Source organism: Myotis davidii, unplaced genomic scaffold (assembly GCF_000327345.1).
Source record: "Myotis davidii unplaced genomic scaffold, ASM32734v1 scaffold70, whole genome shotgun sequence".
In the NCBI taxonomy this organism is placed as follows: Eukaryota; Metazoa; Chordata; class Mammalia; order Chiroptera; family Vespertilionidae; genus Myotis; species Myotis davidii.
The window spans coordinates 366520-392086 of record NW_006282434.1 but is presented as its reverse complement, the minus strand read 5'-3'; the positions used below and the strand labels follow the sequence as shown (position 1 = coordinate 392086).

At 37.0% G+C, this 25567-nt stretch overlaps 1 protein-coding gene across 1 annotated transcript in view; it reads left to right on the top strand.

Annotated features, from left to right (window-relative positions):
• The window catches only part of VWA8 (von Willebrand factor A domain containing 8), a 368307-nt gene that overhangs the window by 185099 nt on the left and 157641 nt on the right, over positions 1-25567 (top strand). Inside the window, exons 19-23 of the mRNA XM_015559449.1 lie at positions 10937-11012; positions 12911-13046; positions 15509-15628; positions 17887-18092; positions 19634-19785. Coding sequence (XP_015414935.1) covers positions 10937-11012; positions 12911-13046; positions 15509-15628; positions 17887-18092; positions 19634-19785 — 690 coding nt within the window. The remainder of the gene's footprint in view (positions 1-10936; positions 11013-12910; positions 13047-15508; positions 15629-17886; positions 18093-19633; positions 19786-25567) is intronic.

Here is a 25567-nt window from a genome sequence, read left to right as displayed (position 1 = left end):
TGTGGCCGCGGGGGGGGGGGGTCCCTCAGCCCAGCCTACACCCTCTCACAATCTGGGGCCCCTTGGGGGACATCCCTCTTGCAATCTGGGACTGCTGGCTCTTTACCGCTGGCCAGCCTGCCTGCCTGATCGCCCTCTAACCACTTTGCCTGCCTGTTTCATCACCCCTAACCACTCACCTGCCTGCCTCATCACCCCTAACCGCCTCTGCCTGCCTGCCTGTCTGATCACCCCTAACCACTCTGCCTGGCTGCCTGATTGCCCCTAATCATTCCCCTGCCTGCCTGATCGCCCTCTAACCACTTTGCCTGCCTGTTTCATCCCCCCTAACCACTCTGCCTGGCTGCCTGATTGCCCCTAATCATTCCCCTGCCTGCCTGATCGCCCTCTAACCACTTTGCCTGCCTGTTTCATCCCCCCTAACCACTCTGCCTGGCTGCCTGATTGCCCCTAATCATTCCCCTGCCTGCCTGATCGCCCTCTAACCACTTTGCCTGCCTGTTTCATCACCCCTACCCACTCCCCTGCCTGCCTCATCCCCCCAAACCACTTGCCTGTCTGCCTCATTGCCCCTAACCGCCTCTGCCTCTGCCCCCACCACAGTTTTGTCTGGAAGGACGTCCGGAATGTCGTTTGGCTGTCCGGTCTAATTAGCATATTATGCTTTTATTATTATAGATTATTATAGATGGTCTTCCTTTTATGGTTTGTTAGGATTTTCTGCATCTGGACATATTAGTGATGAGTGATTGACTACTACATAAACTATTTGTCCTCTAAAACAGTGGTTGGCAAACTGCGACTCGCGAGCCACATGCGGCTCTTTGGCCCCTTGAGTGTGGCTCTTCCACAAAATACCACGTGCAGGCGCACACGTACAGTGCAATTGAAACTTTGTGGGCCATGCACAGACGCAAAATACCACTTGCAGGCACACACACACAGTGCGATTGAAACTTCGTGGCCCATGCGCAGAAGTCGGTATTTTGTGAAGAGCCACACTCAAGGGGCCAAAGAGTCGCATGTGGCTTGCAAGCCGCAGTTTGCCGACCACTGCTCTAAAACAACTATTTGAATAGGTAGAGTCTTTTCAGTCACTTTGATAGAAGTTATATTTTACCTCACTAGAAGGACTTTTCTCTCAAAACACACATTATAATACTATTTCTCTCTCTACTTTTATCTTCCTTACCTTTACTGTATTCCCTCATATGTTTTATTTTAATGCCCTATGTAGAGATGAGTAATCTTGGGCTTTCAGAGATTAAGTGATTGACCAAACTAGACGGATTCAGATTTAGGCCATTGCTGGTTTTTCATTATCACTGCAGTAATTATAGCTTATTCTTTCTCTTTTTGTATTGGATGGCAGCACTATTGTCTCTCTTTGAGGGCCTGGGAAATTTCTTTCCCAACATGGTGAAAGAAATTTGCCTTTTATACGCAGGGGTAGGAAGGTGGTATGCTGCTGCTATTCAGTAGATAGCCCAGAATGTTTGTAAATATAGATTAATTCTTAATTTGTTAAATGCCTCCAATATGCCATATCCTATCTTTTCTTTCTCATGTTTGGCTTGTATTAATGAGTGGACTCTGGCTATAGCCATATTTATTTTAATGAACTATAAAGTTAGATAAGATTCTTGTCAGCTATTTGAAACTCTGTCTATTTCTTCCTTCACTCTTGTGTTTAACTATCATTTTTCTAAAAGAAAGTTAACTATAAACCAATTAAAATACTACTCACTAAGATATCCTCCTCAAAATAAACATCACTGTTTTGAGATCTCTTGCACCTCAGTAAATTAGAGGATATTAGCTTACTGTACCTTCACAAGCACCATGTCAGGACAGATGGTGCTTGCTCTCTAAAAGCCAATTTTCTTTGTTTCTTTTGACTGTAAAAAAAAACAACCGAACAAAAAACCTGGTTCTTATACAATCTAATTACTTTTATTGCTTCTGGAATAATTTAAAATTACTATTGAAACATTAATTACTCCTATTTAAAAAAAACTTTAAAGTCACAGATTTAAAGTTTAGCACCATATTTCATTGAGTAACCCCTTTATTAACACAGGGTTTAATTGATACACAGCTTCAGTTTGTAAGAAGTGAGAACAATTGGTGCTAACATAAATGTCATCAGGAACATTTAATTAGTTCATTAAGTATACTGGTAACTGTTATGTACTGGGAAGCCATATCTTCGTTAAACCTCAGACTAAGGAAATGTGACTAGATGTATTTTAACTTTTCTTCTCCTAGTAGTGTTGAAATTGTTGACTCTATTTAAACTTTTATAAGCTTATATTTCAAAGCTGTTCCTGGGAGAAACAAATCATAATAGAATGGAAATTGTAACAAATAAAATGTTCTCTTAGGGTTATTACTTATTTGTGTGGAAAATTAATTTCTTTTGATCCATGATGCCCATAAATACAGAGCAATAATTGTAATCAGATACTCTGAAAAAGAATCAGTCTTTGAGTCACTATGCTACCTGTGACAACAGTGGTCACCGTATAACTTACAAAGTGGTAGTTTATAATGTTGTAGGATACCTGTAAAACAATCTTTCTTCCTGTATTAAGTACCATGCTGAAGATAGTGGACTGTTTCTATTCTTACATAATCAGAGAAACTTAGTGAAATATAAGTCAGCCTACTTTTTTTTCCTTTTGTCAGTTATTTATTTATTTATTTTAAAATCTTTATTGTTGCAATTTTTACAGATGTCCTTCTTTTTTCCCCCCATTTCCCCTCTCCACCTGGTTCCCGCCCTACCCCAGGCTTTCGCCACCCTATTGTCTCTGTCCATAGGTAATGCATATATGCATATAAGATCTGTTAAATAATATAATGCATATATGCATATAAAGATTTGTTAAATCTCTTCCTGCCCCTTCTACCCCCCTTCCCTCTGAGAATTTTTAGTCTGTTCCATTTCCATGCCTCTGATTCTATTTTATTCGCCAGTTTATTCTATTTCTTAGATTTCTTATTTATTTTGATTTTTAGATTCAATTATTGATATGTATTTATTGCCATTTTATTGTTCATGTGTTTTATCTTTTTCTTCTTCTTCCTCTTCTTAAAGAATACCCTTCAATATTTCATGTAGTACTGGTTTGGTGCTGATGAACTCCTTTAGCTTTTTCTTGTCTGGGAAGCTCTTTATCTGACCTTCAATTCTAGATGATAGCTTTGCTGGCTACAGTAATCTTGGTTGTAGATCCTTGCTATTCATCACTTTGAATATTTCTTGCCACTCTCTTCTGGCCTGCTTAGTTTCTGTTGAGAAATCAGCTGACAGTCATAGGGGTGCTCCCTTGCAGGTAACTAACTGGTTTTCTCTTGCTGCTTTTAAGATTCTCTCTTTATCTTTAGCTCTTGGCATTTTAATTATGATGTGTCTTCATGTGGTCCTCTTTGAGTTCCTCTTGTTTGGGACTCTCTGTGCTTCTTGGACTTATACATCTATTTCTCTCTCCAGGTAGGGCGAGTTTTCTGTCATAATTTCTTCAAATGGGTTTTCAATATCTTGCTCCTCTCTTCTTCTGACACCCCCATAATAAGATTGTTGGTACACTTAAAATTGTCCCTGAGGCTCTTTACATTATCTTCATATTTTTGGATTCTTTTTTTTTTCTCTTCTGAGTGTTTTTTCCTTTTTCATATTTCAAATCATTGATTTTATTCTTGGAATCCTGTATTCTGTTGAATTCTTTAATGTTATTTTTTATTTCAATCAGTGTATCCTTAATTTCTGACTGGTCTTTTTCCATGTATTTGGCATTCTAAGATCCTTGAAAGTCTCACTAAGTTCCTTGTAGGTTTCATGAAGATTCTTGAGTAGCCTTATAACCGTGGTTTTGAACTCTGTATCCAGTAGTTAGCTTTCTTCCATTTCTTTCATTGTTACCTGTTTCTTTATCTTCACATTTTGGCTGCTTCCCTGTATTGGGTAGAGCTGCTTTATCTCCTGGAGTAGGTAGGGTGGCCTTGTATAGTAAGTGTCCTATAGGGCCCAATGGCTTAGCCTCCCCACTTCCCTGAGCTGGGCACAGTAGGTGCGCCCCTTTGTGGACTGTGTGCACAATCTTGTTGTGGTTGAGTCTTGATTGCTGTTGGTGTCACTGGGAGGAATTGACCTACAGGCCAATTGCTGTGAAGACCAGCTGCGGCTACAGTGGGAGAGCTGCTGTGCAGGAGATATCGCTATGGAGCAGGACTTGCTTCAGTGGAGCTTTGGTGCTCACTGACTCTGTCCCTTGAGTGTGTTGCTTATGGATGTATGGCCTGATGCTATCCACAGGGTGCAGTAGCCCTTGGGTCTCCAGGGAGGTGCAAACTTAGCCTACTTTTTAAAATTAATCCCCATTTTATATATTTTATTAGCCTTTGCTTTTCTTTTCATGTATAAGACAAAAGGACCAAGAACAGGACAAAAATCACTTTTAGAAATTCCCATTTGTATTTCTCCTCATTTATAGTCCCTTTTGGAAGTCATCTGGTTTGTGCTTGTGGTTTTGATTTCTGGGCAGAAGTCTTTTCAGAAATCTATTTTGACTGATAGCATGATATCAGTATCCATGTGTTATAGAGCAATTTTATTTGCCTTTTTAAAGTTGGAATTCAGCTTGAATTTCCTATTATTAATCTGCTATGAAGTATTCTCAAGGTAACTAAATTTTCCTTTTACCACCAATGATATGAGTTCCTTTTCCATTTTGGTGCTGGAATGTGTTATGTTGTTGCTTATTAAATATGTGACAGCTGAAGTGAGAAATTCACTATATTGCTATATAAATCCATGTGAACACATCATTTTCTATTCCTCACCTACCCCCCTTCTGTACTGCTAGAATATCAGTAGTGAATTTAAGTAAGATTAATTAAATCCTGATCTTGGTTGTTTCTAAACTCTAAAAATTAATTTTTAGCAGAAGAGAGCATAAAGTATTCCTCCAGTAAGACCTAGGAATACAGAAAATGAATATACGACTATATACTACTACTATATTGCATAAGAATTATTTTATTCATACTAAAGTTAATAAGCGCCAATTAATTGCCTCAAGATATTTTCACTTTCCTTAACATCACCAAGACTTTCTTTTAAACACATTTAAATTTGAATTTTAGTGAACTTTAAATAATAATAATAGATGCTTTGTAAACTGTAGTGCTAGGATCCTCGGAAGCAGTAAATCATAAGACTAGCTCCATGAGAGCCTGGATCATGGGTTGGAAGCTTGGAATAGGGATCAGATATGGCAGCATGCTAGATTGCCAGGGAATTAACTAAAGAAATCACCATTTGGTCAAGTTAGAGGGAGAAGACTTTTAAGTTAGGTGCAAATAGGGCAAGTAGTCTAGAAATTCATTTTTTTCCCCTCTTTTTTTAAGTTTTATTTATTTTATTTTATTTTTTTGAGGTTTAGCAATTTTTTTATTATTTTTTTAATTGCTTAAAGTATTACAAAGACTATTACATAGGTCTCCTTTTTTTTCTCCCCTTGACATTCTCCCGAGCTCCCCTACCCCCCAATATCTTATGTACATCGGTTATGCTTATATGCATTCATACAAGTCCTTCAGTTGATCTCTTACCCCCTCCACCCCCTTTCTGCCCCCAACACTCCCTGGCCTTCCCGCGGTAGTTTGACAGTCTCTTGGATGCTGCTCTGCCTCTGTATCTATTTTTGCTCATCAGTTTATAATGGTCTTTATTATGCATAAATGAGTGAGATCATGTGGTATTTTTCTTTCATTGACTGGATTATTTCACTTAGCATAATGCTCTCCAGTTCTATCCATGCTGTTGCAAATGGTAAGAATTCTTTCTTTTTTACAGCAGCATAGTGTTCCATTGTGTAGATGTACCACAGTTTTCTAATTGATTCATCTGCTGATGGGCAATTAGGCTGTTTCCAGATCTTAGCTATGGTGAATTGTGCTGCTATGAATATATGGGTGCATATATCCTTTCTGATTGGTGTTTCTGGTTTCTTGGGATATATTCCTAGAAGTGGGATTACTGGGCAAATGGGAGATCCATTTTTAGTGTTTTGAGGAAGCTCCATACTGTCTTCCGTAGAGGCTGCACCAGTCTGCATTCCCACCAGCAGTGCACGAGTGTACCTTTTTCTCCACATCCTCTCCAGTACTTGTCATTGGGTGATTTGTTGATGATAGCCAGTCTGACAGGTGTGAGATGGTACCTCATTGTCGTTTTGATTTGCATCTCTCGGATGATTAGTGACTTTGAGCATGTTTTCATATGTCTCTTGGCTTTCTGAATGTCCTCTTTTGAAAAGTGTGTATTTAGGTCCTTTGCCCATTTTTTGATTGGATTGTTTATCTTCCTTTTGTTAAGTTGTATGAGTTCCCTATAAATGTTGGAGATTAAACCCTTATCGGTGATTACATTGGCAAATATGTTCTCCCATGCAGTGGGCTTTCTTGTTGTTTTGTTGATGGTTTCTTTTGTTGTGCAGAAGCTTTTTATTTTGATGTAGTCCTATTTGTTTATTTTCTCTTTAGTTTTCAATGCCCTAGGAGATGTATTGGTGAAGAAATTGCTTTGGCATATGTCTGAGATTTTGTTGCCTTTGGAATCCTCTAGTATTTTTATGGTTTCCCATCTTACATTTAAGTGAGTCATTTAGGATTGCTGTTTCTTTGCTTATTTTTTGTCTAGAAGATTTATCCATTGATGTCAGTGGAGTATTAAAGTCCCCTACTATGATTGCATTGTTGTCGATCTCTCCTTTGATATCTTCCAGGAGTATTTTTATGTATTTGGGTGCTCCTACATTGGGTGCATATATGTTTATCAGGGTTATATCCTCTTGTTGTATTTATTCCTTTAGTATTATGAAGTGGTCTTCCTTATCTCTTGCTATGGCCTTCACTTTGAGGTCTATTTTGTCCGATATAAGTGTTGCTACCCCAGCTTTATTTCATTTCCATTTGCCTGAAAGATATTTTTCTATCCCTTCACTTTCAGTCTGTGTGAGTCCCTTCTTCTGAGGTGGGTCTCTTGTAGACAGCAAATGTATGGGTCATCTTTTTATATCCATTCAGCCACTCGATGTCTTTTGATTGGAGCAGTTAGTCCATTCATGTTTAAAGTTATTATTGAAAGGTACTTGTTTGTAGCCATTTCTATTTTTGTACCTGTTTTCTTTCTGAGCTTTTTATTTCTTCTTTTTACACCAGTCCCTTTAGCATTTCTTGCATTGCTGGCTTGGTGGTGATAAGCTCCCTTAGCCTTTTTTGTCCTTGAAGCTTCTTATTTCCCCTTCAATTTTGAATGATAGCCTTGCTGGATAGAGTATTCTTGGATTCAGTTCCTTGCTTTGCATCATTTTGTAAATTTCCGTCCATTCTTTTCTGGCCTGATGTGTTTCTGTTGAGAAATCATTTGATAATCTAATGGGAGATCCCTTGTATGTAACTTTCCGTCTCTCTCTTGCACCCTTTACGATTCTCTCTTTGTCCTGAACATTTGCCATGGTAATTATGATGTGTCTAGGTGTGGGTCTTTTCGGGTTCATCTTGTTTGGGCCTCTCTGTGCTTGTGTGACTTTTTTCTTCCCCACCTCAGGGAAGTTTTCTGATATTATTTCTTTGAGTAGGTTTTCTAACTGTTGTTCCTCTTCCTATTGTTCTGGCCTCCCTATTATTTATAGGTTGTTTTGTTTCATGTTGCCCATAGCCCCCTTAGGCTCTCCTCCTGTCTTTTAATTTTTTTCTCCAATTGCAGTTCAGTTTGGGTGTGTTTTGCTACCTGTCTTCTAATTCGCTAATTCGGTCCTCTGCTTCTCCTAGTCTACTTGAAACTTTCAATGGTGTTTTTTATTGCAGGTATATCACTCTTCATTTCTTCTTCATTCTTACATAAGTCAGCTCCTCTGGTGGGTGCTGTTCACAGCTGTGATGGCTCCTCTGGCTGGTTGGGGGAGGCTCCTCACACAGCTGCTGTTCCTCAGACAGAGGGTATGCTGATCACGAGGCTGCTGTTCCTTGGATGGGGGCGGGCTACACAGGGAGCTGCTACTCCTTGAACTGGGGCGGACAGCTCACGTGGCTGCTAATCCTTGAATGGGGGCTGGCTGCACGCTGCTGTAGTTCCTCTAATGTGGTGGGCTGCTTGTGGGGCTACTGCTCCTTGGACTTGGAGAGGTTGATTGCAAGTCTGCTGCTCCTCATACGGGGGTGGGCTGCTTGCATGGCTGCTGTTCTTCGGATGGGAGTGAGCTGTACGCATGGCTGCTCCTCCTTGGATGTGGATGGGCCCCTCACCCAGCTGCTGCTTGTCGGACAGTTGCAAGCTTTGTGTGGCTCTGCTCCTTGGACCGGTGTGTGCTGTGCAGGGCTGCTGCTCCTCAGACGTGGGCGATCTGCTTGTGTGGCTACTGCTCCTCGAACTGGTGCAGGATGCAGGCTTTGCACAGCTGCTGCTCCTTGGATGAGGGTGGGCTGCGCACGGCTGCTGCTCCTCAGACGTAGGCAGACTGCTCGTGCGGCTGCTGCTCCTTGGACAGGTTGGACTGCTTGCGTGGTTGCTGCTCCTCGGATGGGGGAGCGGGCCGCTCACATAGCTGCTGCTCCTTTCCAGGGGAACTCTGCTCTTCCTGGATGCAAACTGTCTCACCAGCTTAGTATACTTCACCAATTCGGGGTGGATGTTCCTTGTTTCAGCTGCTTGTTCTATTTGCTCCAGGACAAGCCTTGGCACGCATCTGCCTATTCTGCCCTCCACTGATTTTTTTCTAGAAATTCTTAATGTCAGTAGTTATACTGCCAGCATCCCTACTCATGCCCAAAGTTTCCTGCTACAATAAGTGGAATTTAACTCAGTTAGAGTCTATGGTGGACATAAAAATTCTGCCTCTTAGTCCCTTGACTAATGAACCTAAATATACTTCTCAACATGACTGTACTTTTTAATACACACTTATAAATGAATAAGGAGGGTTCCTTACCTCTCAGAGAATCAGCCTTAATCAAAAAACAATTACGAAAATGGGTTCTGTAGTTCCAGATTCTCTATTTTAAAAAAAGTGTTCCATGATCCAATGAATTTGAAAGTTCATATACTGTATGTTGACTATAAGCTTTGGTTGATTTTTCAACTTTTAGCATTTTTGTTCATTTCATTCATGCATTCATTTATTCAATAAATACTTATTAAATTCTTCCTGGGAGCCAGACATCCGTTAGATGCTGGGGACAGGATGAGGGACAAGGTAGATCAAGGTAGAGGGTCTACATTCTTTAATCTTACCATCTGTGTAGAAAGATAGATATTAAAATAAGCATCTACACTATAAATTGTTAAGGGCTAAAACAGGGAGAGATCCAGGGCTCAGGAGGAATAGACAGCAAAGCTACCTAACCCGGCCTGAATAGGGTCAGTGAGGGTATTCTCTGTAAATACTGTCTACGTTAAGAACTTGAAGATCAAGTAGAAGTTAGACAGGCAAGTAACTTTCAGTCATAAGAGCAGCAATAATGATAACAGGAAATAGTTAAAGCTGATACATACTGGTAAGTGCACTTTTTACCTGCCATATGCTGTGCTAGATGCTTTCCAAGTTTTCCATCAGTGAGCCTCCTGGGTGGGTTTTATTACTTAAACCAAGATCATATGACAATAATTGGCAAGAACCAGAATTTAAATCCTGATTGCTCTGATTTTCAAGTCTTCTTTCCACCTCCTCTCTACTGGCTCTCAAAGTAGTGGATTGATTTTGATTAACTATGTTTTGCTAAAGCAAAAAAAAAGTTTTGACTTATATATGAAGTTTGCTTTGTTTGTGATTTTCATATGATATTTTTTTCTAATGGATAGACATTTTATAATTTTGATAAATTATAGTAAAATCTGGAATTTGCGTAGACATTTCAAAAGTATGTTTTAGCACTAAAGTCTGACGTTCCCATTCCAAGTAGTGTCTTACACATAGTAGGTACTCAAAACAACACCATTGTAACTGTACATTTTACTTCGAATAAGTGGTAGAGTAGTTTGAAAAAAATCACTTTGAAGTCTTGTAAAGAAAGGCGTTACATTTAAAAGTAATTTAATTCTCTGTATGATGTGATCAAGGTGGCTGTAGGATAATTTTTTTAAGATAGAACATACGTAAAATGTAAAGATATAAGATTGATTCCCTTAAAAATGTCTGGACCTGTCTATCAACTGCAGCTTATGAACACATTTTTTACAAGAATAATCATGGGTGGAGTGAACATATTTCCTCAGTGAGGAGTACATCATCAAGACAGCTTACTCTTAATACTTCTGAATATCTAAAAGGAAGGGTCAGGAAAAGAGGAGCAGGTAAATTTAAGAAAATAAAATGGATTGCCATTATCACAGCAGATGTGTTTAAAATCCCTTGGGTCCTGGAGTGAGGTGAAGTAGTCTGGCTCTTGCCTAATGATGGCAGATTGGGCCAGGCCCAGACGTAATTCACAGACTTGCTTTAATTGGTGTGTCAACATTCCAGTCATCACCAAACTCACCATCAAAGTTACTTTAAAATAATATATATAATGTATATATCATACAAATACGTATTTTTAATTTCTCCTCTTCACTATCAAGTGGTGATTTTGAGGAGTGAAATGGTCACAAGGAAAGAGAGGTGATCACTTTTTTTATCTGGAAGAAAAAAGAGAAGTGAAGAACTTGGATAATGTATAAACCTGGATTAATTTCCAAATCCTTATAATTTATATTTACATCTACAAAATACTGTTGCTGAATAGAATTCCATCTGCTATTTTTATTTATTTGGTGAAATACAGGATAATGAAGAAAAAGAAAATAGGAAGTGTTCTTGTGTTCTATATTTATTCATGATCAAATGTCAGTGTATTTCCTGACTAACTTTAAATTGTGTTGGTTTCACTGTAGGGACACCACGGTACAAAGCCTTACTCTTCAGCCTTCTGTTAAAGATGGACTTATTGTGTATGAAGACTCACCTTTGGTTAGTAATCCAATTATATGAATATTCTCTACTGTGTGTTTTTTTTTTTAATGGTAGTTGTATTTCAGCCTTTGAGTAAGGGGAGTATGGAATCTCCCATAGATTCCAATATGTTTCATTCTTAACTGGAAAGCACTCATTTATGTCATTTGGGGAGTGGATGTTTAATTGTAAATTATTTGGGGAAAATAACATGGTTTCTTACTCTGTTCTCTCTCCAGAGTGAGAGATTTAGGGAATGATTGAAATCCTCTAATGATTTCTTTTCCATTCCAGAATCTAAAAAAGAAAAAAGTTTTCTGTGTTTTGTTTTTGTTTTGTTTTTTACAAATGTGTAGAGTTTGAAATTAGGTAATACTTCTGGAATGTTTTTAAAAATGGTTTTAATAAGAATATTAACCAAATGTTTTAGGCAACTGGAAAGAGCTATTCCTCAGCTTCTCACATAAGGCCTCAAAGAAATCCTGTCCTGCCTGGCCTACCCCTCTGAGTAGATAATGCCTTTGCATCAGTGTCACAATAAGCCATCATGAAAACCTGTGTGATCCAGACCCCAATGACTGGAGTCTTTAGGAACTCCTGCCTGAATTCTCCCAGTGTGGGCCTGACTTTCCCTGAACAGAGAAGTGAAGGCTGAGGTTGGGGGTAGAAGCTGTATGAGTTATCATCTTTTTAAATTCAGTTTAATTTTACCCTGATATTAAAAAGAAAAGTATCTGTTTTTTAAGAATGTGGAATAAAATATCTGTGGTAGAGGAAATCACTCACTTCTCAATCTGTATTTCCTTACATATTTATGTGCCAAAACTGTAATGAGAAAAGTTTATGATTTGGCCCGTTTTATGTTATGAGATATTTCTTACTATTTAAAAATGTAATCTTTGGGTTTACAATTAAATTCATTGAATATCTCTTCCTATCCATTCTTTAAAAATATTTTAAAGAGTTTTCATAGCTTCTACCTTTCTTTTCACAATGTTACCATTCAGTCAATTACCTAAGACCCACGAGTTTTTCTTATTTTTTTTCCTTTCCCCTCTCCCCATCTAATCAGTTGCCAATACTATAGATTATACCTCTGAAAACTCTTGAGATCATCTAATGCTTTTTATTTCCATTTTCCCCACTTTCTCTCTAAATCAGGCGCCAAACCATTTTTGGACCAAGTTATTATGCTAATCCCCCTTTGGTCGATTCTGCATATTGCTGCCTGATTAAATGTCCTAAAGTATAGCTCCCAGCTCCATTCCGATAATTTCTGAATTCATAGATCTTAGTTACATCCCATTGCTTAGTGAGGAAAAGTACATGTTTTTTCGTAGTAGAGACCTGATCTACCCTTTCAGACCCTATTCTCTTTTCTTACATTTAACCTCTGCTTCAGACAAGATAGACTATTCTTATTCACTCTTCCCTCAGAATACTTCAGGATTTCTTGAGTTTGACCATTGATACCCTTTATCTTGAATACCCACCTCTTCACAGTCCATTCCGATCTGTAAAAATTGTATATTCTTTCAGAGCCATAACAAATGCAATGTTCTGAAATCCACCATTTGTTGTAATGTCTCACTCCACGCCCATGACACTTTAATTTCTCCATTCGTCACACTTGTTTTAAATCTCCCCTAGTCTGGTGTGTAATATGTTGTGGACATCACCAACATAGGAATAATTACACTGCTAAAGGGAAATAAATTACTGTGGAGTTAGCAGTTTAGTAACTATGAGAAGCTTTTTGTGGAGATCCATAAATTTTGTTTCCAGCTCTGCTACAAACTTTCTTTGTGACTGTATATGCGTAACTTAACCAGCTATTATAAATCCCAAGCACCGAATGATGAAATTTTCAATGTTTGCTTTCATTTTTGTTTATGGTAAATGTTCTGTCTTCAAAGGTTAAAGCAGTAAAGTTGGGTCATGTTCTGGTAGTAGATGAGGCTGACAAGGCCCCAACAAATGTTACCTGTATTTTAAAAACTCTAGTAGAAAATGGAGAAATGATTCTAGCAGATGGAAGACGCATCGTTGCAAGTGAGTATAAAAAAGCAACTCTTCCGCCATATATGCAACTTTTACTCCCTGGTATCCAATCACACCCTTAGCTGGCTCCTTATCTCCAAGTAACAAGTCTAAGTTCAAGTTGTCTTTACTGACAGTCATTTAAAAAAATCAAATGTCTGAACTTAGCTTTCTCAGTTTCATTTTTTATAGTCAGAGTGTATCTTTGAAAATTTCAATAATTTTAAGACAGGTCAACTTCAGATTTTTCTACTCTGAAATTACCAATATATAATCCTTACTATATTCATCTCTCAATTACTACACGATATATTTTCTTTTATTGTTACTTGGAATTTTTGAAAGCTCTAGCATGTTTCTATTACACTATTAAAATTAATGTCTTTATTATCTCAGTATAATTACAAAAATTTCTGGGTATTTTATATATATTTGTCACATTTGTGTTTGAATAGATGTGTGTATACACAGGTATATTATAGACACACACACACCTGCCACAGGAAGAAGTCATCCTCTGTTTTAGATTATCTTCTTCCTTTTATTTACTTATTTTATTCCTGTTGTTAGAGGAAATGTAGGTAGATGAATCTAACAAAGAAAAATTAAGTTTGTCTAATGCAATGTGAGAACATTTTCTAGTTTATAATTTAAAAATTTTGTATCATGAAAAGACTTCACAATCTATAACTAGCCATTGAAAATATATAACCAATAGCAGAGTAACCAAACAAGTTGCGACTGATAACTAAAATTTCCAATATTCACAGAGAACATGTTAAAAAAAAACCTTATTTAAAATGTACAAGTGCATCACCACAGAGATATTTTTCTTGGGCATTGCCATTACAAAATTTCTGTGTCTGAGCCTGGGAAACTCAGCACTAATAAAAATATTCTAACATTTCAGTTTCACAATGAATTTATGGAGAAAATGAGAATTTGAATCAGACAGCCTGAATACTATCTCCAAGAAAGATTATTTAGACTCTCAGGACTAGAATTCTGCCTGCCCTTTTTAGAGGGATTATGAGGAGAGTGAAATGGAAAGCAAGAAAGAATTGCTGAAACAAATTTTAGTTTAAGAGTGATATTATATCCTGGTAATCCTTTTTCTGATACATTTTTTTAAAGATAGTCTAGAAGTAAAGGGGTCATCATATTTTTTAAACTCAGGTTTGATTGTAAACAATATTTTATTTTATTATTATTATTATTAGTTTTAATCTTTATTCCCCTTTTTCCCCCAGCAACACCTTCTAGCCCCCTAACACCCACCCCCCCAAGCCTTCACCACAGTGTTGTCTGTGTCCATGAGTTATGCATATATGCATACAAGTTCTTTGGTTGATCTCTTCCCACCCACCCACCTACTTCTGCCTTCCTCCTGAGATTCGACAGTCTGTTCCTATTTGTAAACAATGTTCTATTTTTTTTAATTTCTTTATTGATTAAGGTATTACATATGTGTCCTTATCCCCCCATTGTGTAAACAATGTTTTAAACACAAGAGCCCCTGAAGCTCCTTTGAACATGATTTCATAAAGCATCACTTGTAGAGCTATTTTTTTATTTTCTTTGCTTTTTAAAATTTTTCATTTTTTATCATTTTTTATTTTAACTAATAATTAAATTTTACCTGTGACCACATACCTTATTATTTGCCACTACTAAAATTAATGGCGATCAAACATTAAAACTATTAAGACTATATGGTACATTGAAAGGTTAGTTTTTGGTATCATAAAAAGTGCCAGTTCAGGTTCTTATAGACTCAAATGAAACTGCAGGTGCTTCACAACTATCATTTTGAATGGTAGTATTCAAGTCCCTTAATACCTTAAACATTTACACACAAAAAGCTCCAGTCAACCTAAGATTACTTATTTTAAGAACTATGGTAGAATTTTTTCATTGGAAATAAATCAGCATTGCATGAATGAGTTGACTGTGTTCAAGACCATTCTTCTCTTTGGCTAAGTTTCAGAGTGAATAGTTTGAATAAGAATCACTCCTTAGCTGCATAATGGCACGTTCTCTGCAATGTGATGCAGCTGCTGATTTGATAAAAACCAAAAGCTGTTTGGATTGTCCTTGAGTGTGCTTTGGATTATTCCTTGTTATTGGTTCTTATTTTCATTTTTTAAGGAATAACAGCATCTCAAGCCAAACTAAAATACCATAAAACAACATTTGGACAAATTTGCTTTTTTAATAAATAAATGTACATTGAATAACATAAAAATGCAAGTTCCTGTATAATTAGTATATGATTTATCAGTATTCTGTTCTTAAGGAAACTTTCTCAAGGAAGTTTTTTTCTGTAAACAAGTCATTATTAACCATATTTCTTAGTGTTTTAAAAATATAATTGAACAGTATGACAACTTGTTATATTATTTAAAGGCTATAACTTGATATTCTTAAGAATTATTAAATGTCAATAAAGAGTAAATAGAAATTTTGTTTTTCAGATTCTGCTAATGTCAATGGAAGAGAAAATGTTATAGTGATTCATCCTGATTTTAGGATGATTGTTCTGGCCAACAGACCTGGATTTCCTTTCCTGGGCAATGATTTCTTCGGTACTTTAGGTAAAAGCAATAAATGATAATAACAAAACCAGTAGCAATAGCAATAATATCGCTGTCTTAGTAACACGTGTAATGGCTATCAGTGAATGCTTCGAAGTGCAATGTCACCACCCCAGCCTCCTGGGAGAGTGCTTGTTATCCCCATTTTAGAGAAGAAGATCTGATATTCGGAGAGGTTAACTGCTTTTCCAGGGGCACTTAAATAATGCCTGTTAAAGCTTGGCTCTGATTCCAGAGCTCATTTCCTTAAACAGCTACACTATACTTTGTTGTGTAGGACCTCTTAGAAGTAAAATATAAAGTAAGGAATGGTTTTTAGTGTTTGGTTTTTGTTACATCCCCATAACTATGAAAAGGTTGGAAGCCAGCTCAGAAGACTGATTGGAGAGGCCCTTGGCTAACCTTAACCACCAGGAGCCTTTAAGAAGGACATATCTTTCTATGACACGTAGGTAATTCTGGATACTGGTAATTCTCATACTCAACATGAGCAGGCTCAGTGTCCTAGGAGGAATTTTGATCTAGTAATTCCACATCAAACAATTCATCTAAGGGAGTTACCCATGCAATGATGTAAGTACAGATATAGGCAGTATAGCATTTTTTAATAGTAGCAAAAAATTGGAAACAATCCAAATGGGACTGGATAAAGAAATTCTATTATATCCACACAATAGAATACTATGCAGCTGTCTTAAAAAAAGAATGGGGTAAGTTTACCCATACTGATTAAGAAATAATTCCCAAAATACAGTAAATCAGAACACTGGGTATATTAGTCTACCATTTGAATTAGTAAAAAAACAAAAGGCAAGAGGGATATGTGTACAAGTGATTAAGCTTGTACATGTGTAGAATTTCTTTAGAAGAGCACAGAGCATGTCTCCCAAATCCTCTTCTCTCCCTGACCTCATTTTTTATTCAGCTCTCTTCATCACTCATTCTATTCCAACCATTCTGCTTTGCCGCCTCTTCTGCGAACATACCAGGTTGTGCTTGCTGTAGGGTCTGTATTAGCTGAAAGCTCTCCTAGAATGCTTTTATCTTCAATACCTGCATTTGCAGCATGAGGCCTTGCCTGACTGACTTCTCCACCATCACCATTTCTGATGTTCTTCACATTTGTATTTAATGGATTTAGTCTATGACATACAAGGTTAGAATGATGATTCTGTCCAACAGATCTGGATTGTCTTCCTTAGGCAGTGATTTCTTTGGTACTTGCATTTTATTCTTCCTTAGGCAGTGATTTCTTCCTTAGGCAGTGATTTCTTTGGTACTTGCATTTTATTCCATTGCTGTTATAAATATGTAATAATGATAAAATGATGATTCGAATGATTTCTAAATTAAGAAGATCTAGATGCCCTTTCTTTCTAAAATGAACATCTTAAATAATGCAAATTTATTTACTTTAACTCCCTTTTGTTCCTCATCTCCTGGATTATCAATCAGTAGAATTATATGAACTTTGAATATAAGAAAGTCACCTTTCTTTAGCTTAGATTATATTTTTCTAGTATATTCTCAGTTGTCTAAATTACAGATGAAATATTTTGTGTTTCCACATTCCTTTTTCTTGATTCTAATTTAGACATTGTCGCTGCAGGTTTGCTTTTCCAAAACTGACTTCTAACTTATATTCTAGCAATCTGCGCAAGGTATAAATTATTTAGAGTGATGATGCTGATTCCCCCTTTTTTAGTATACGTAAAGCATGCATATGAGATAGATGTATATAATTTCTCAAGATATTTAATGTGTTAAAGTTAAAAATGCAGTCTCAGAACAATATGAAGGTTATTTTCCAATTAAATGGAAAAGGAATAGATCACCAAAACTATACATGTTTGTATGTGTGCATTTTAAAAAAACCTGAAAGAATAATTTCACTGAACTGTTAACACAGGTTCCTGTGGGGAGCAAGTGGGATGGCAGAAACACACAGAGGTTCTCTTTTATGCTCTTTATATTTGAGTATCTCCCAATGAGATTGTATCCAAGTGTTACTTAGTTTTTTAATAGAAGCAAATCTGTACAGAATAAACCACGCATCACTCAATTTCCTTTTCTTTAACTGTGGTGATTCGCTGTCTTCTCCACATCCTCCTGTTGTGGAGGGGCTTTCTGTGCAGTTTTGCACATTTAAAAGTTTGCTTTTGTGACCAACCGGTGGCTCTTTAAACAACCATTGCATATTTCCTATGGCAGTATAATGGATTCGTTGCATGCTGAATGTGAATTTTTTTCTCGTATAGGTGATATTTTTAGCTGCCATGCAGTTGATAATCCCAAGCCCCACTCGGAGCTTGAGATGCTCAGGCAGTATGGACCAAATGTGCCGGAGCCCATCCTTCAGAAGCTCGTGGCTGCCTTTGGAGAGCTGAGGAGTTTAGCTGACCAGGGGATTATTAGCTACCCATATTCTACCAGAGAAGTTGTCAACATAGTCAAGCACTTACAGGTATGGCAAATGCTTGTGCATAAAGGTTTAAAATAAGCCATCAGTCTTTTTTTAGACAGCTTAATTTATACCAAATCTTTCAATTTCTGTAAATATTATACTGATTCAGGTGATATAAGTGTTTGTCATCTAGATTTAAATCTGGAAAACCAGTGGACATTTTATATTTAGCCTTTTAATTAAGTTTGGCAAAGTTCTTTGTCTTGGCCATTACCAAAGAGCCATGAAATCTGCTTGAGGGGCGGGGGAGTGAAACAAGAGAGTGAGACCGCAGGGAAACTTTTTACTATTTGACTTTATACAACAAGCACGTAGTATCTGAGTGAAAATAGAAGACCTGGGTATAGAAAACAAACTGGGGACCAACAGTATTATTAATTATATATCTGTAAATACTGCAAGACAGTTTTATAAGATAGAGTAAATGAACAGGAGAATGAAATTCCTTGTAGCCGTGTGGAATTTGTAGTCTACCTACCTTGGTAAAGAAAACAAAAAAATCTATGTAAATTCTATTTATAACAAATAATTGTCAGATATCATTATTAGATATAATGTTTATAAGTCTAGTTATTTTAAATTCAGCAATTGATGTTTGCTTAGAAATTAGGTAGCTTGTAAGCATGCACTGAGTTGAATTAACAGTACACATAACAATAAGACTACATTGTAATTCATAAGATATTTGTTAAAATTTTGCTTTGTACTGTTTAAAAAACTAGGCATTGTTGTACTCATGTAATCATATTCTTCTATTCAGACTCATTTAAGGTAATGAGTTGGAAGAATGCTCAATAAAAAATTAATAATTATGAAAGAAGAAAAAAAATGAACTTTAAGCTAACAATTACAACCTCATGATTCTTGATCTTTGCCCCATTCCAATCCTCGAAGGAAAACCAGCAAAGGAATATAGAAAGCTTTATTCTGATTGTAAAACCATGGTAAGCCCAGCTCAGATCTCAGTGTGTGAGAAAGACAGAGCCAGTGAAGGACCCAGAGGACACTGTAGTGTGTATTTACACGAGTGGGAACTTGTTTCTTTCCCTCTGCTACACCTCATTTCTCTGTGCTCTGTACTTGATGTTCTCTCTGTCTTTTCTTGTTCTGTTATCATATTTTCATTTCTTCATAGACCTTTGACTTTTCTAAATACTTCTGTACAGATATTTAATGCTCTGCTCTGTTTAAACAGTAGTTTTTTATTTGTTCAATCTGGTATTCATTTTAAAGTCAGGAGATTTCAGAAAGCAGTAGAAGGCACTGAAACCAGCATCTAACATGGTTTAACATTTGACAGAAGGAACTGGGCCCCTCAAATTCTAATATTTAAAAAGGAAAATTCCAAGTCATCAGAGCAAAATTAGTAGAGAAAACACACATATTCCTCCTATCTGGTTATGAGACCAGGCTGTTAATGTCTGTTAAAGTTCATTGTATCAAAAAAAAAAAAGTTCATTGTATCATCATTGTTCTATCAGTTTTGTACTTATGTTGTGTATTTATCATATACATAATAAGGTGTGTGTTTTTTAATGCAGAAATTTCCCACCGAAGGTCTCTCCAGTGTGGTTAGGAACGTGTTTGACTTTGATTCCTACAACACCGACATGAGGGAGATTTTAATTAACACTTTGCACAAGTACGGGATACCTATTGGAGCAAAACCTACCAGTGTGCAGCTGGCGAAGGAGTAAGGCAAACTCACTACTGATAAAATGCTGTTGAGTGTTACTGTTCTAATTCTCTGGATCATGCTAATAATTCTGAATCTACTTTATACTCCACTAAACTAAGTTTGTTTAGAAATTACTTTCCACAAGTAAACTTTTCAAATATATGTTGCTATTTACTGGCTGGCTTTCAGTTAAATAGCATTATTTAGAAGCCTGTAAATTGAGAATTTCAATTTTGAATGTTCCAAGAGTAGATGTAATATAATCAAATAAAGGGAAATATTTGTTTCTTTAAGTCTCTGTCTTTTTGTTGAATCACTATGACTCTCACTATTTCTTAACCTAGTGCAAAATCATTGTACAATGTGAAAACAACGTAAAGGGATAATATGTATTTAGCTAAGATGTTCTTAGTTACGTTACCATATATTTTTATGTTATGATAGTTTCTAAATTTATAATTATATTAACTTAAGAGATGTTTGGTTACTTTTTTTATCTTGACAGATGAAAGGTAGTGAAAATAAGTGGGTTTGCTTCATATGGGCCAGTTGCCTGACTTTTATTTTGTAATTACAGGCTACGTATTTAACCTTACCAAAGAATCTTGCAAATATTGTTGACCAGAAAGATAGTTGACAGAATTTATTAGTAGAGTAGTTAAATCCATGCAAAGTCATTAGGAAACAATTTTTGAAATGCATAACTTACTAACTTATGAGAAAGATTCCAATACTTTGTCTATAAAAATAATTAGCATAAATTCCTAAGACACAATAATTACTTTAAAATTATTATTTAACTTTAGTTTCATATAAGAAGCACTCTACTTTCCTTAATAAAAACTTTTTAAATATTATAGTCCAACTATTTTTATGTGTTTATATATACACCCATATAAATACATATATATCCTAAATGTATACATGATCCTCATTTATTCTTTGAAGTTATTATAAAAACTTATCAGAATATATGCCAATAAAAATACATCATTAAAGCTTTAACAATTTCTTCAAAGATTTCTTAAAGAGAAACAAATATTTCCCTTTTGTGGTAAAGGCTCAAAATAGAGTTATGTTAGAAATTATCAGTGAATTGGTCTATATTATTAATGAGTGAGTAAATTTTTTTTGAAAAGAGTGATTTTGTTGCTGGTAGAAATGGGGTCATTTTATGGAGTTGTGAGAAAACCATTTTGAAGGACCCATGCATGGGAGGTTGAGGTGTTGTGGTAAGATTTACTGGGGTTGAAATGGATGGCTCCACCCAGGTTCCCTGGGTCTCATCTCCCTCATTCCCACTGTGGGAAAACTCCAGCCTTGTCTTCATCAGGCCCAGAAATCCTGCGCGATGCCAAGGCTTAGTCCAATTTAGTCTCTGTCCCCATCTGGCTAGCTAGTTTGTTCCTGGCTATGTTGCTGTACCCAGGCTTAGAGTTTACACTTGGACACTTGGAGTCCTTGAGGCTGCCAGGCCTAAGGCAGCTGCTAGGCCCAAATGGCTGCTATGGAGAGAGAATGTGCGAGTGTACTGGGCGAGCATGTGTTACCAGGTGTGTGTGTGTGTGTGTGTGTGTGAGAGAGAGAGAGAGAGACTCCACTTTATTAAGTTTGGATTATATTATCTAGGGCTTGGGAAGGACCAAGTGCCCTTTCAAAATAACCAATCAATTTCCCAATTTTTCCCCAGGCTTCTGGTGGGTCTTCCCCCTAACCAATCCATTTCCTGGATCTTCTGGGGTTCTGTGTCTCTTACCCAATCTGATTCTTGCCCCAGGCTGTGCTTTGCCCCTTATAGTTGCCATCTTAGTTTCTACTGGGCATGCTTCATAATAGAAGGATTTTATCCTTTGCCATCTTGGCTTCTACTCTGCGTGTACCCAGCAGAGGAATTTCCTCTCCTCCTTCCCCCAATAATCCTGATAATCTGATACCAGGCCAGCAGTTCCCTGGAGAGACTCTTCTTGCCTATTAGGAGATTGCCTGGGGTTTGCCCAAGGATTAAGTCCCAAGGGTGGAGGATGCGATGGTCTCCTGGAGTGGGTGAATGAACCTGTGATGCTATAGCTTCTCAGTGAAGCATGCCCAATATTTGTTTCAGCTCCCTAGTTTATTATGCTTAATGTCTGATTCCCTTTGCTCCCTTCCTTTATTAATATCTAACTACCTACACTAACAATTTGGTGTCAGAGCTAATACGTAAAGCTTTCTGTAAAATACTATTTTACTAATTGATAGCAGTGTTTGTGGGCATTTTGGAACTAGTTTGGTAATTTAATGGGTATTATCTATCTTCTGTATTAGAAAGTTCAAGAAATTGTCATCAATATGCAAATTCTATTACTATTCATGTTTTTTTGACTTTTTAAATAAACTAAATCTTTATTTTCAATTGGAAATAGGATGTTTTTTTATTACCATTAACAAATTTATATAATTAGAGTTCTAGGTTCTTGGAACTAGAACTAAGCTTATTATTTAAAAGTAACTTTTTATACTCTTATACAACTTGAAATAAAAATACATGTTAGTTGGTAAGCGCAATCAAAGTAAAATTGTTGGTAATTTTCTAAGGAAGACAGGTAAAATAATTTAACTTATTTATTACTGACCTTAGTTCTAAAGTGAAAAATTATTGCCACAGCACATTAATTCCAACTCTAGTACTCATGAGTGGAAGCAAAATACCTGGTACATTGAGCCTGGAAATAAGATGGTCACACTTGTGCCTAAGATGGGGATGGAAACAACGAGTTGTCCACCCACTGCATATAGCTAAAAATAGAGTTATTGCAGATGTGGAAGATGAGGGAATTTTTCCCTTGGAGTGGAGATAATAGTAGACTACAATTTATACATTCGAAACATATTCTCCTCATCTGTGAATTGCAGTGTCTTGGGCAGCTCAAAAGTAGTGATGTCATATCATTGCCCTTTAGTGAAATCTACACTTTCTATGTGTGTATTTCTATCAAATTATCAGCCTTTTACTTTAAGGGTGGCATGGTAAAGTGAACAATCCAATGGCCTGGGAATTCAGTAGATAGTTGTACATTCAACCTGCATGTCCGGGTCAGGGAGAAATAGATTTTAACCTATTGGTAAAAAGAGGGTATTTTATTATAGACTATAGACCTGGTGCATGAAAGTTGTACACTCGGGGCCCCTCAGCCCGGCCTGCACCCTCTCACAGTCCGGGAGCCCTCAAGGGATGTCTGACTGCCGGCTTAAGCCTGCTCCCCACCAGGCCTAAGCCGTCAGTTGGACATCCTTAGCGCCGCCGCGGAGGCGGGAGAGGCTCCCACCACCTCCACTGTGTTCGCCAGCTGTGAGCCCGGCTTCTGGCTGAGCAGTGCTCCCCCTGTGGGACCGTACTGACCACCAGGGGGCAGCTCCTGCATTGAGCATCTTCCCCCTGGTGGTTAGTGCTCATCATTGCTACCAGTCATTCCTGGTCGTTACCCCTTTAGGGTCAATTTGCATATTACCCTTTTATTATATAGGATAGCATAACTATGTAATTTATCACGTTAGGACATTTTTGAAAATGGTAAGGGGGCTATAAACAACTGTGTAAAAAGAGATATAAAATAAGACTACCCTAGTGAGGCCAGAATATATAGTCATCTCCATAAGATTAATAAAGTTCCTTCCTATTCTAACATCCTTTGCATTTTTAATGTAATCTTAATTTTTGGTAATTTTGCCCTCGCCAGTTTGGCTCAGAGGATAGAGCATTGGCCTGTGGACCAAAGGATCCTGGGTTCAATTCCAGTCAAGTGCATGTACTTTGGTTGCAGGCTCCTCCGTGGCCTGGGCCCTGGTCAGGGCTCATGCAGGAGGCAACCAATCAATGCATTTTTCTCATGCTAGTGTTTCCCTCTCTCTTCCACTCTCACTAAAAATCAATGGAAAAATATCCTCTGGTGAGAATTAACATAAGTAAACAAACATATATATTCTTTTGCCCTGAATGAAAATATTTTTGCCAAAAGCTATTATTTTCTTGTACTGTAATCCAACTATAGTGCTTACTGAATGGGAGCAAACTTACCTAGAGTCCAGAATAAAATGGATGTGGACAGAAAAATAATTGTCCTCTCACTGCATATAACTAAAAAGAGATACAAAGCAAATGTTGTAGAAGAGGGAAGTTTTCACACGGGAGATGATACCAGACCACTGTTGGTAAAGTCTTCTACAGCACCTTCTTCCTGAGCTGAAATCAGAATATACTTTGGCTGTTTGGTTAATGATCTTTAGTCAAATTCCCAAAAGAGAGATGCTGCCATTTTCCCTTTTGTCCTCCTAAATAGTGCAGTGATGATACATATCTCATAGTCTCTGGCATTTTTAAAAGGCCCAAAGTGATATTCTGAGGCAAATATTACTTATCTTCTTTACGAAACCTTTGGGCCATGTCTGACTGGGCGATTATTTTACCTTGGGGGACCGCACCAAAATGCAGCTCTTTTCCTGATCTATAATATATTCCCAGATCTTAGTACCATGGTCAGATTTGGCTACCTACACCCCCACATTGCATTTACCTTGTCCCACTGGTACTTCTTGATGGTTTATTATTTTTATTATCATTATTATTATTCCCTTTTAAGTTTCTAATACATGGGAAAGATATGCCAAAGAGATAATGAACATAACCAAATGGGATTCACTGGAAAAAAATTTAGGTAGAGATAGTGAGATTCAGGTTCAAATCTGAGCTCTTAAAAATTAATCTGAGCTCTTTAGTTTCAGATGTCATTTGTGGGGAAAAAGAACACACACACACACATAATTAGGTCCAAGCACCAACCAAAAGCATATAGATGACATAAAGGAAGAAAATCCTTTTATTTTCAGCCTCCATTTTTAAATGATTTATACAATATTTTATCTTAAATTTACATGCCACCCTCAACCTGACAGTTTTGAAGAGAGAATTGTCATTTCATAAATTTAAGATGGAATATACTCTACCTCTAAGTATATTAATAAGTCAAACATACAGAGAATTTATCTCTACCTTCTAAAGTTCTGCATTTTTCTCACCCTGTCTTCTTGGGAGGCACTCATGTCTATAAAATATTTATTTATTTATTACATTTTTTCTTACTTTTTTTCTTTTATTTTTCCCAATCACCATTTATCACCCTTACACCCTTTTTCACCTCCACCCATTCCTCTGTGCCCCCCCCCCAACCCCACAATCACACTGTTGTCTGTGATTTATTGTTGAAAGTATTACAGTTGTCCCCTTTGTTTCCATTGACAACTCCCCCTCCCCACACCATTCCCCTAGGTCTTCACCACACTATTGTCTGTGTCGGTGGGTTATGCATACAAGTTATTTGGTTAATCTCTTACCCCCATCCTCTCCCATCCCTCCATCTTCCCCCCTCCCACCCCCCTACCCAACTTTCCCTCTGAACTCCTCAATCTGTTTTGTTTACTCTTAGGCCAGTTTCATATTTCCCCCAAAGCATTTATTGCCTATTTGTCACTGGAAAACTACATATAATCTACCAATCATTTGTTTGTATTAAAGTAGAATAAAAAATTTGAGGAAATTAAAAAGTTTTAACATGTAGTATTTCTTTGTGATGCATATGTACTAAAGGAAGAATGAATTTCCGTTTATATTTAAATTAACAAAAAGAAAATTAAATCACCTATAATTCCACTATCTGAAGATAATCGTTTTTAAACTCTTCCAAAAGATCTTACCTTGTGGTTCTATGTGTTATTTCATACACTGAGAAATATTTCTTTTTAGTTTTTTCTTTTTTTTGCACAG